Below are 13,166 nucleotides of genomic sequence, written 5' to 3'. Positions count from 1 at the left end.
CCTGCCCGCCCTGGGGGGGGGCGGGGGGTTGGGGTCCCCTCTCTCGCCCTGTGCTTTTTTGCCTTTTGCCGCCACGGTTTCTGCCATGGTTTTGCCCTTCGCCTCAGTGGCTTATAGAACCTTTAAAATATTTATGAAGTGTAATATTATTTAATGTACAAAAAATAACCTGAAGGAGAAGCTTATAAATACTTCGCTGGGCTACACAAATGTCCTGCTCAATGCAACAACAGCTGATGCTCAGTAAGAACATCAGTATGCGCTTGAAGGCTGCTTCCTTCAGCATTCCTGGGAAGCAGGTTATGTTTACTAACAAAGAAAGGAACTGTACCAGAATTGTAAAGTTTAAACAAACATAGGGGCAAGATAAGTTACAGCAGCACTATCTGGCCTTGGCTAAACAAGCTACAGTGGCTGAGAATATTCTTTCCTTGAATGAAACAACCAGGAGAGGGGTCCATTCTTTTGCACAGGAGACTGCTCTCTAATACGTAAAGATTGTTATAGCTTAGCTACACTCAATGGAAAGAATCTTACAACTCAAACACACCATCAAAAATAAGCAGCAAGCATCAGCGCTGTTCACTGTGCAAAGATCAGATCCTACTGAGAGAGCAGAAACATTTAAAACCTATAGTTAAAAACTATTTTGGAAAGCAGTTAAAAAGAAGATAAATGTAAATAAAGACAGATATCTTGCACTTGTATTTTGAGCTATGCAAAGATGTCTTCAATCACGACAATTTCATCCTTGACAAGGAAATACCAATTTACAAAAGTAGGAAGCTACATTTTCTTCATTCTCTGTATAATGACAGGAAAAACTCCTATGGATAAAGGTGAAAGGTTGCATAGCAGGTGTAACTGGCCTATCAGATGAAGATTTCATCTGGAATACTGTTATTTTAATCCACAACTGCAGTGAGGATGTGGGACACCGGCTGACAGGAGGCAGGAGACAGAAGATGCAAATACAGGAATGTGAGAACAGTAAAGAGAGAAAATATACCATAAAGATCCCCCAAACTGTATCCCAGAGAAAAAATGGACGAATCTGAAATTTTATTCTCAGAAGAATATAGAATTCACTTGGGTATTATATAATGTGACCCTGGCAAAGACAAGAAGTACTTCTTGACCATCTACTTCCTTGTTGCTGTTTTCTGGGACAATATCCTCAGAACTCTCTTCTCTCATTTCTCTCTAAGTACACAGCATTTAACTACAGTTGTTAGTAGAATAAACAGTGTTTTACATGGATTACAAAACATAGAAGGCTAAGTATTAGAAGTGTATGACTTGGAAAAAGATACAGTGCCCGCTAACTTCAATGACTGCTGCAGCCATGCAATAACAAATTCACAGAATTATAAATTAAAACAAAGAGTAATATTTGGGTGCACTCCTGTATCCTTGACAGATAAGCAAAAGCTTGGTGGAAATAACTTAATTACAAACAAAAATGTGCAAATGATCAAGATAGAGCTGAGATTTTTTTCTGCTGATCTTCCTTTAGATTTTAGGCTGGGATATTTATAAGCACTGAATATTTATGGGGCCTATTTCCTTTTTACTTCAGTTACAGAAAATTATGTCTTTATTGATATGGGCAGAGCATATTCTGTTCCTCATACATACTTCAGATAAACTAACAGAGAAATTGAACCATATAACAGATGTGCATTTTTGAAGGAATTAATATTTTTCATTAGAGCAGTGCATTTACTCCATACACTGTCTCATTAACGACTATCTCTACCGTGAATTTTGTACATTAAATCAGGTCTGTTCTCACTGGTAATACAGGTCAAGAACCCCGTTTAAGTTACACCTTAACTGCGTAGGCAGGGAATTGTTCCTGTGTTAAGAACATACTCTCAACAAAAAGTAAAGAAGTTTTGAAGAGGGACAGAAGAAAACATGGAGCATTTTTTAGGCCATTAATCTCCAAAATTAGAATTTTTATATGGTGGCATTTATTAGCATATTTAGAATGCTGCTTGTAAACCATGTAAATATAATGTTTATATTTGTATCAGTAATTAGTAGCAAACCAGGCATGGAAATGGATTATAAACATCCTCTTATCCATCCTGCAAGAGAGGAAGGTTCTCAGAAGTCACAAAAATCGCAAATCTTTGCTTAATGATTATTTCACACACAGAATTATTTCTTAAAAAATAGCACTGTTCAGTTTCCACGAGTTTCTCCATACGAAGAAAGGTAATTTTGAAAAGATTCAATTAAATGTTAAAAATGCACAACGAGCAATACTACTGGCAGAACACCCATTTACTATAGTAAACCTACCCAAGCTCTTTCTAGTTGCTCCCAATGGTCCTACAAAATGGACTGAGCCAAGCATAGAATGTGGAGGTCTAAAAAAGTTACCCTGTATGAAACAGCTACACAAGCCAGACCTTTCCCTTCTTCTTCACACAATGTATTTTGGATCCATTGGATCCTTTTTGGGTACTTTAATCCTAACCTACATGTCTGGCCCAATTTTGCCCGTGTAAAATTTATCAGCAAATCAATGTTAACAGCCAACAATTTTCTAATCCTGCCTCCTTCTCACCTTCTTTGGAATTAATGAAAGCAAATTTCTTATGTGTCTCTGTGGAGAGAATTGAGTTCCCTCAGCATTAAGAATTTGGCAGTGTAGATGGGTATAGATACTCTGGTATGTGTGTGGTAATTGGGTATCAATACATTTATCAAAATTAAAACTGGATTTGAAGAAGAGATGGCGTAAAAATACCAGCTGTAATTACTTGCCTTCTTTCTTCTCCTTCTCTTCTTCTTCTCTTTGGCTGCTTGTGCCTGCTTATGCTCCCATACCAGGTTAGTCAAATTAGCCACATACTCATCTGTCTGCTGCAATAGGTAGGCCAGGCGTCTATCTTTCTTTTGGTCAATCAGCTTACGGTAGCCTTCTTCATCTTCAGCCTAGCAATAGAAAATAGACATCAGCCGCAACAGAAATGCTTCCAAAGAAACACCAACCAACTCCTTTGTCAATAATCACATGACCCCCAGGTCCTTCTCCACGGGGCTGTGGAGGGTCATATTCTATCTGGAGGCAGTAAGAAGAGGGACACCACAGTGGCCTATCCTAGGGTATTTTGTTTTTAACATCTCTATCAGTGACTCCGAAGAAGGGATGCACTCTAGTCAAGTTTACAGACGACACAAAACCAGGGGATATCAGTCAATATGCTCGAAGGCTGGGCTGCACTTCAGAAGGACCCAAACAGGCAGAGAAGTTGTGCCATTTCTGACCTTAGAGGCTTTCAAGACATGACTGAAAAAAGCCTTGAGCGACCTGCTTTGAACTTGATGTTGACACTGCTTTGGGAAGGTGGTTGGACTAGAGAGCTCCCTGTCAGCCTGAGTGACTCTGGGTCACTATGATTCAAAATATCTCCTACTCTCATGGACTAATGACTGGAAAATTTACAGCAGTTATGACAGGTAAAGGGGGGGAAAAAAATCACCTAAGGCCACGTTAAACAGATTACAATGACCCAAACCAGAGATGCTTGGTAAGTCTCCTACAGAGATGATTTTTCAAAGACATGAAGTGCAGGTAGCCCACACCCAGAGGAAGAACATGGGAGCTGGATGCAAACTTGCATTTAGTCATTTTTCAAGTATGAATCTTTTTCTTTTAGGTGTTAGAAGAAATTTTTGGTTTGGGCAGATTATCAGATTATCTATCATCTTTCTACTCTGGTGTTATTTCATCTTTGATAGAGGTCACTATCAGAGACAGGATTTGCCAAATAAGCCATATCTCTGAGTCATTCTGGCAACTTCTGCATCCTTATGGCACTGTGTGTGTTGTTAGGGGTAAGACATAACAGAAAATATTATTTTCATGTGTTGTGAAGACATAATGCAGCATCTGAGCATGTCAGAAAAACAGAAGGAAAGCAGCAGAGACGTCTTCATCAATTTTGGCTAAAACAACAAATAAGGGAATAATACAATGCTGTATAACATGAGTAAGAAATGTTTTAAAGATGATTACTTTAAAAGACAGCACTCTGGGAGACACAAGAAATCTCCTGCCTTTCTGGAGAGAAACCAGAATTGCAGAAAGTTGGCAAGAATAGCTGAAATGTTCAAATTGAGCTTGTAAAATTGCTTGTAAAATTCAGTTGTAATGTTCAAGCCATCAGAACTACAAAACTCAAAACTTAAGTTTTTAGATGATGATGGTGGTGATGATTATTATTATTACTACTACTATTATTATTACTACTATGATCAAATACACAGTCATTGTAATCTAGCCAAGGTACTTCCTTTACACATTCAAGCTTGTCTTGACAGTATCTTTTTATATCATACCAATGCCCATCCCTGCATGTGACATATACTAGTATTAATGAGCTGTGACAAAATCACCATTTCTGATCATAGTCAGTGAAGGACAATCTGTGGAATGTATTCAACATCCCTGAATACATGAAGAGTTTTAGACACAGCACATTTTCCTAGACCACATCGAGTGTCTGAGAGGATGTTTGTAAAAACCCCTAGTACATAATCTGCAAATTCAAAATTTATCACACTGGAATAAACTAAATAGGCAACATAAACCCACCAACATAGCACAGTTTGCTTTTGCAGAAGGGTTTAATTGAGCAGTAGGGGCAAAGACTTCTGAGTGCAAAGCTCCAACACTGAAAATGCCTATGAAGTGCTGTATCTGTTGTAAGAGCTTAACCACAGCCTTGGTGAAGGACTCTTAGGAGAAAGCACTGATATTCTGGAAGGACTGGTATCCTGTGCCATTTCTGGACATTCAAAACTACTTGATATTTTTCAGCAGTAGACATCTTTATGGCACTACATGTTAGACTGACATAAGCTCAACATCATGTTGTACAAAAATATTTCTAAAATATCAAGATTACCTTTTTTTTTAATCAGCTCTTTCCCCTCTAATAATTAGCATTTTTATGAGCTTGGTTAGATAGGCTACCAGCAATTATCTCTAATTATCAAAAAGCTTTATAATGCTGATTACTATGTAATTTTACAAAATACTCTAAGTCCTAAACATTTGTTTTTCTCTTATGCAAGTTCTTCCTTTACACTTTACACACACTTTTATTTCTAAGTTCTAATCTTTTTTATATTTAATTATTTCTACATTTCATTTTGCAATTTTAAAAACCAAACTGTTCAGTCCTGTTCAGTCAGCAGTGGGCATAGATTCTGGACAGGGACTAGAGTTTTGTGTTACATCTGCACCCATGACACACATTAATCTGCCTACACTTTGTATTCCACAATTATTTTAACTCCTGAAATGTAGGCAGCCCACTGATTGGTTCTACAGTGTTCTGAAAAGACATGGTTGTACACAAACCCATGCTGCTCTGTACTGCAACTGATATTGTGCAGGTGCAAGGAAAGGAAAACTAGGAAATGGCAAAAAGGAGTATGGTCCTGGAGCATTAACAGGTAGAACTGACTGCTGTTAATTCTCAAGATACGCACATTACTGCTATTGCTTATGTATTTTCACATGTGAAATCGGCTTTATGTAGAAGTTGGAGACTAATGCCATGAGCAAGTTAATCACATGGAATCTTCAAAATTATAAACCTAGAAATAAAACACAGTCCAGAGTTTATATAATGGACTGATACCCCTGCAATTATGTAACAGTGTTAGTATATGAAGTTAATGAGATTAAGTGATGTTACATGCCAGTGACTGTGCTATGTTTTCATGCTGGTAGAAAAAGCAATTATTCTTATCAAAAACCTTAAAAAAAGAAGTACCTATAGGTTAAAATGAACAGTGTCACATCCACTACCGTCATCAGAAATACACATAATCAAAATGCAGCAGTGTTAGATTTATATTTTTTGCATTAAAGAGGCTTCATTCTGCAAAGGAAATACATGGGTGTGACTGAGGTGGTATATGAAATATTAAAAGGATACAGTTCATAATTTTAGCTAAAACAACCATATTCCTTCCTCTACTCCTTACCATTAGTCTCCTCATTCTTTCTTTCTCAATTCTCTCAGTTTCTTTTTTCTGCTCACGCTCAGTGTTGGCATGCCAAGTTGCCACAGCTTTAGATAGTTTCTGAATTTTCCCAGCGACTGACCGGTGGTACTCTTTAAAATCTTTAGCATGCTGCAATATGCTATTCAAGTATTCCTAGAAAGAGAAACAAGTTAGTGCAGACACTTGGACAAAGCACAGAATTTGAAATCAAGAATACAGAAGTTCTAATCTGATTGTTTTCTAATTGCTTATCACATCTAATTGCTTTTTAATCTCAGAAACTCCAAAGGTAAATAAAATATGTAACAGAAAAGACCCACACACCAAAGCAAGGTGCATTTCTGTCATGGGGCAAACAGCTAATAAGTTAAAATACCTGATGCTTCTGCCTACGCTTCCTCTCCTGTTCTATCTTCTGCTGTTTCTCAAGCTTTTCTGTCATACGGGCCTCCCTCAAAGTCTGGCGCTTGCTTCGTTTGTAGGCTTTGGAGTTCAGTGCTGTCTCCAGTGTTGTGTCACGACGCATGCAGGCTACTACCTCTTGTCTTAGCTACCAGTGGGAAAAAAGAAACACTTAAAAAAAGAAAAAATATTTTTTTAACACATGGAGGAACAACTTTAAACACTGGTATGGCAGAGTAAAACAGTAACAGTCCAGAAGATGTCCCAGTCTCCTCTTCCCTTTCCATTACAGTTCTGAAAAGATCCAGCATCTATATAGTTGCAGCAGCTATGTCTGCCTCCCTAAACAAATCTTCAGTCTCCACAGGATAGCCAAAAGTATTAATCACTCTTAATCATAATTTCTTCCTTCTTTACAAAATGCTGCAAGTGACTGTCCTGCAATGAAAGGGGCTAGCCAAGATGTTACACCACTGAAGTATAACATGAATGACTAACACATGTAACGTACTTTCTACAACTGGACCAGAATATAGCTGGCAACTTTTTGCATTGTCAGCTGCACTGGAGACAGCAGGGAAAGGTAAATGTTAAGGGCTTGGAACAGTATTGCCACAGTCCCAGCAGTACAGCAGGGAGACCCTGCTGCTTTTCATCTGACCTCTGACAAAACTTTATTACATGAGTGCCAAGGGTAGAGGGAAGGAAGACTTGGACATCATGGTACAACTACTGCCAGGGCTTCTGCCAGGAAGTATGTTTTCTTAACCTGCCAAATGATGTCTTTGCTCTTCCAAACTAGCTGGAAAAGCCAACGGCAAAAGGCCCTTAAGAGTCTGGCAGTGTGATTCCTTTCTGAAATTAATTTGCTGATATATGCACAAAACACCCAACTTTTATCTTAGGCATGATCTTGTTACACTTAATTTTCAAAGATGGTGTGCCACAGTAGAAATCCTGAAAACAGATCACAGCGAAATACCACGCACAACACCAACATACAACTCCTAAAACAAGGGGAGCCATGACAAATATGAAGTATATCCAGAAAGAAGTGTCTATTGGAATTTGTGTTGAAAATCAGCTTGCAGCATGTCCAGCTCGTTTTGTCTTTGGGCCAATGCCATGTTCATTCTGAAAGACACAGTTCTATGGCTACGCTTCAGACTGGAAGATAAAGCAGAAAGCAAAAAGAACACTTGCACATTTTATTAACAAAACAAAATAAAATAAAATCTGAGTTAAACATTTCTCTGACTTGCATATCAGTCAAGTTTGCTCTCATGCAAAATCTCCTGCTTAGGCTCTGTGCTGCTGCAAAATCTCTTGCCAGTTTACTCTCTGCTACGTGAACACATTTGGCTGTGACCTCTACAATAATTCTGAAGCAAAAGGCATTACCTGGCGCTGGAAATTCAGTAACCTAAGTGCCTTCAACTCCACTGTAGCTTTGGTTCGCAGATCAGGAGGCAGAGAACCAGGCAAGTTCTCCAGTTCCTGGATTCTGTGAGCAATTCGAGCCTGAAGCCTAAGTAAACAGAAAATCGGGTAAGATACCAGGAGAAATCTGTACGTGATTATCAAAACTACTGTATTGGGTCAAGCTGCATAGGGATGTGCTTTCTACTGGTAAGTAGAAGGGGGTTGATAACACATCAATGTCTTGGCTACTGCTGAGCAGTACTCGAACAGCATCAAGGCTGTGTCTCCAATATTTCCCCCCCACCAGTGGGCTGGAAAGGGGCAAGATCTTGGGAGGGGACATAGCCAAGACACCTGACCCAAACCAACCACAGGGCTATTCCATACCATATGACGTCAGCTAAGATATAAAAACTAAGGGAAAAGGAAGAGGAGGGGGGACATTCATCTTTTATTATGTTTTGTCTTCCATAGGAACAACTATGTGTACTGAAGCCCTACTTCCCAGTAAGGGGCTGGACATCGCCTGCTAATAGGAAGTAGAGAATAAAATCTTGTTTTTCCTTTTGCTACCACGGGCAGTCTTTGATTTTGCTTTTTCTTTATTAAACTGCCTTTATCTTGACCCACAAGTTTATTGGGTTTTTTTTTTTTCATTCTCATTCTCTCCCTGCCTGTCCTGCTTAAGAGGGGAGCAATAGAGCAGCTTGGTGGCACCTGGCATCCAGCCAAGGTCAAACAACCACAATTACACAGTAAAACCAGGCAATTTATCCCAGGCACTTAATTGTCTTTTACTAAGTGTTCCTAAACTAACAGGCTTTTGCAGAAATGACATTAGGTATCCTTTTCCACTTTGAAAATAAATTGTCAAATAATGAAAATACCCCTTGGCTCTTCTTTTGACTAAACATGTATGCATGAAAAGAAACTTGGGAATTTTATTTTACTCATACCATACAGACTCAAGCTTCTTTGATGGGTATTGTTTTATGCACAGTGTAGTCAGTGATGACACACAGAACTTTCCTTAGTATCTGGAATTCTACTTGCTTATTTTATTGACAAATAGGAAGTTCATAGCTGTTACACTGTAAATCGAATTCTTTCACTCTTCCTTTACAAGCTCCTTTTGCATTCATTTGCAAATTCAAGAGAGCGAGAAAGATAGAATAATGGACAAGCCCGACATTGTTCTACTTTTTTTCCTTTTTTTTTTTTTTGTTTTTCACACTGAAAACGAAGATCACAGAGCTAACAGTTACTTAGTTTTTGTAAGTGTATTTACAAGTAACTACTTCTGTGAACTGCATATTTTGCCAAGGCACTAAAGTAACAGACTCCAAAATTTTGAGTTATCCAGAAGTTGCACTTCAGTTCAGCTGAATCTGTGCCCTCCATTTCCCACATGCTTTAGGAAAAAAACAACCAAACAAAAAACCCCCAACTAAACAAAAAAAACCCCAACCAAACCCAAACACACACACACACACACATCCCAGCTCCCCCCAGAATCAGAGAGCCCTCTCTCTCCCAAAATCAAAAACCTAAAGGCCCAGGAACAAGAAGGTATCTCATGTCCCTGTACTGCACAGGACTCACAAAATTCCCCTTTTCTTTACTTTCACTAAGTACAAAACATCAGCTCATGTTAGGAAAAGAGATAACTTCATGTCCTCAAGAAAGCAAAACACTGAAGCAGAATTAGGATAGTTTTTCATACAGATTGAAAAGTGTATCAAGAAGGGTTACTCCTTAATAAGACAAAATTCCATTATAAACTACAGATATTTGTCCAGGCCCAGGGAAGCTCACGATTCCCACAGGAAAATTATTCATTCAGAAAATGACACTGGCATGCTTTGTTCTTTCAAGTGTATGTACTACGCTAAAAAAAGTCCACATTTTGTACAACTTTACCTGTCACTGGGCATTCTGGTTATTAAAAAGGCATTTTAGTGCACTTAAGGATGCAAAATCTTGAGAATGAAGTAGTTTTCTTGGAGATTATACGTACTATTGTACATTCATTCAAAAAAGTAGCCAAGATGTACGCAGACAATACTGTTCTAAATCACTGATGGGTGCTCTGCCTCTTCATTATTCACACAGGGATATAACCATACATCATAACTATGATTTATTACTCTAGCTCACTCCTCAAATAGCTGCAGCGCTTCTGAAACAATCACCTACAAACCAGTTATACCCAAATCCCGGTTTCACTGACTTTAATGAAACTTTAGGGGAGCAGTCACAACCTTTCCAAACTTCTCTTCTGAGCTCAGAACTCAGTAAGGAAGCTGAATACTGAACATATTTTCAATTTTTTTCTCTTTTTTGTTAGCTTTGAGTGTACCTTCTTGTACTATACAAGAGAGTGAGTGCAAAAAGTTAATCTAGGTTCTTCTTAACGTAATTTATGGTTTTGGATAACTAAATGGATGAGTCACTTCGCAAATAAACACTAAGTGAAATGTTCACTTACCAGTTCTGCCAGAATTAGCTTGTTACTTTAACTTGAGGTATAAAATAGGTGAAAGTATCTGCTGACGTAGAAGTTTACACAGTAGAAATTCCAGCAATAGCCAAAGGTTTATATTTTTGTCATCTAAATTATTAATAAAAATCCAAATATACAGCTGTCTTGAGATATGGCTAAACATAATGCAAGCTTATAGAATGTGCTTATTAGGTCTCATCATCACACTAAGCAGTCCACCCCCATACAAAAGACTCTTCATTTTCTTTGCTTTTCTCAACTCCATTTTATAAAAAGGATGATCAGAAATAAATGCACATGGAATTTTTATCATTAAATTGTAAAGCAAATTAGTATTTCCAGGATAACTTTTGCTCCATTTTTTTTCCTCCATACATTGAAATGACTGCAAAAACAGAGGTCTGTACTGAGCTACAAACAATGACACTTCCTTGCTTTTGTGGCTGATCACCCTCCTTTTATAATGCATCTAGAGGGAAGGAATAGGGAAAAAAAATAATCAGTATTTCTAACTCAGTACAGATGCTACCTCAGAAAACTCTCATTTAAACTCAGGTCCGTTCTCTATTAAAATAAAGTCTGGGTCAAAAAAGTTTAAATACTAATGAAAATCTACAGCACACATATGGAAGAATAATGAAAAATGGCAGCCAGGTGGGCTATATATAAAATAAAAAAAAAGGAACCTATTGTGAAGTTTTATTTCAGACTTTCCTAGAAGTATTAATTATATTGTCTAGGGTACTAACAGAAGTTGTACCCTAGACAGTAGAAGTATTTTCTTGAGTTGTCAGTAGGATTTTTAAAAGAATTTCATGACAGATGTCCCGACTCAAATGAATGCAACAACTACTTCAGGTGTTTCTCACCACAGCCACCTTCTAGTCTTCAAAAGAGAATGACTGCGGTTTGTTGGACTACTGCTGTCTCCATGGAAAAATACTGATAGCTATTAGGTACACAGAATCCAAAGAAAAAAGTGTCCTAGATGCTTTTTACAAGCACTTGAAGTATATAATCTCACCATTTAAACAATATATTTAATTAATTTTTGCAGTTCAGCAATTTGTCTTCATCCATGCATAAAGTGGCTACTGTGTCTATAGAGAGATCTCTTTGCAAAACAAGTGATGCACACCTCCTCCTCATTAAGTGGGGTCAACAGCAGAGGTTATGCTTGCACATTCAAACCTGTCTGGCATGGATGCCATGCAGTAAGCCATGAAGATACCTAAGAAGAGAGTTTGCAGATAACAGAAAGAAACCACAACCTACAGGACACTAGCAAGTGTATTTTTTTAGTTAGCCATGAGAAGGTGGAAAAAAGCCCTTTCACATCATAGAACAACTTTAAATTACACGTGTTATTAGCTTTAAGAGATCTATTCGGTGAGATTAAAAAGCAGCACTTTATTTTGAAGAAAGCATTAGTGAGAGTTTTATAGAAGTACAGTATGAATTTTTCATTCTGGCCAGATTTCGAGGAATGCAACAAGTTTAACAGCTCTCCACATATGAGTAATTTAAACTTCGTATACGAACTTTAAATATCTAAATTTCTTTGTATCCACCTTTAGTCACACAGAGATTAACAACAATTATCATATAATCTCATCTCAAATCAACATCTGCTGCAAATAGCTTCTCAGCACAAATATGTGAATTTGACAGCAATATTAACTCTCCATTTTCTTTCTCTCTGTTAATATACGCTGGAGCCTTTTTTATAATCAGATCAAGGCTTTTGAGGGAGAAAAAGCAGTCTGCTGATGTTTCATTAGATTCAAAGCTTTTCCAGATCCCGCAATATGTTAATAGGTGCATTACTGCTTCTCCATCTGTACTGGCCTATTTAACACGTGGTTAATGAGTAGGAACACTATACTGTACTTCTAAATGCCTATTTGATGAATCGTTTGATGAAACAAATTATGTAACTTCCTAGTAACAAGGAAAGGAAAACAGAATTGCTATCACTGGAAAAAAAAAGATGTAACTCTGTGACAGCAAACACTAAAGTATTGCGCATTTACAATATTGTTTGGTGTGTAAGACACGTTTCAACACATAAATACATGTAGATCATCCATTAAGAAATGGAAATGTGTATGCACCAACATGTATTCTCCCCCGAAGTCAGCTTTACGCACTTGAGAGGAGTGTATACAACAAGAGAAATGGCCAAACACCTCAGCAATTTTTATCAGGTAGCTCATGAATTAGCACAAAATGACTGCCTCCCCAGCAGCACACTTCGCACCTTTAGCCCAGAAACACTATACTCAAGGTCACCGTTGTGGTTTAACCCCAGACAGCAACTAAGCGCAGTGCAGATGCTCACTCATTTCCCTCCTCACTCTCCTATCCCCCCACCCCGCCATGGGATGGGGGGCAGAATCAGAAGGGTAGAAGTGAGAAATGCATTGGTTGAGACAGAAACAGTTTAATAATTAAAACCAAGTAATAAGTATTAAAAATTGTAAGGAAAATACAGAGGAAAAAAAACAAAGAGAGAGGAAAATAAAGTGCAAGAAAGACAAGCAATGCAAATGAAACCAATTGCTCACCACCAAGTGATCAATGCCCAGCCAGTCCAGGAGCAATGGGCCCCCACCAACTTTCCCCCCAATTTTAATGCTGAGCATGATGATGTCACATGGTCTGCAATATCCCTTTGGTCAGTTGGGGTCAGCTGTCCCGGCTGTTTTCCCTCCCAACTTTTCGTGCCCCCCCAGCCTCCTCGCTGGTGGGGATTGTAAGGAGCAGAAAAGGCCTTGATCTGTGTAAGCCCTGCTCAGCAGTA

General features: G+C 38.2%; 1 protein-coding gene across 3 annotated transcripts in view; it reads right to left on the bottom strand.

Moving 5' to 3' along the window:
• SMARCA2 (SWI/SNF related, matrix associated, actin dependent regulator of chromatin, subfamily a, member 2) overlaps positions 1-13,166 on the bottom strand; it is a 120,245-nt gene that overhangs the window by 73,957 nt on the left and 33,122 nt on the right. For all 3 annotated transcript variants that reach the window (XM_035896948.1, XM_009641498.2, XM_035896949.1), the window contains exons 7-10: positions 7,840-7,966; positions 6,413-6,586; positions 6,016-6,189; positions 2,779-2,949 (exon numbers count right to left, since the gene is read on the bottom strand). In XM_035896948.1, the coding sequence (XP_035752841.1) occupies positions 2,779-2,949; positions 6,016-6,189; positions 6,413-6,586; positions 7,840-7,966 (646 nt within the window). The remainder of the gene's footprint in view (positions 1-2,778; positions 2,950-6,015; positions 6,190-6,412; positions 6,587-7,839; positions 7,967-13,166) is intronic.

Source organism: Egretta garzetta, unplaced genomic scaffold (genome assembly GCF_000687185.1).
Source record: "Egretta garzetta isolate BGI_Z169 unplaced genomic scaffold, ASM68718v1 scaffold596, whole genome shotgun sequence".
Taxonomy (NCBI): domain Eukaryota; kingdom Metazoa; phylum Chordata; class Aves; order Pelecaniformes; family Ardeidae; genus Egretta; species Egretta garzetta.
Note: the sequence above shows the minus strand (reverse complement) of the source record. Positions and strands in the feature narration are given on the sequence as shown.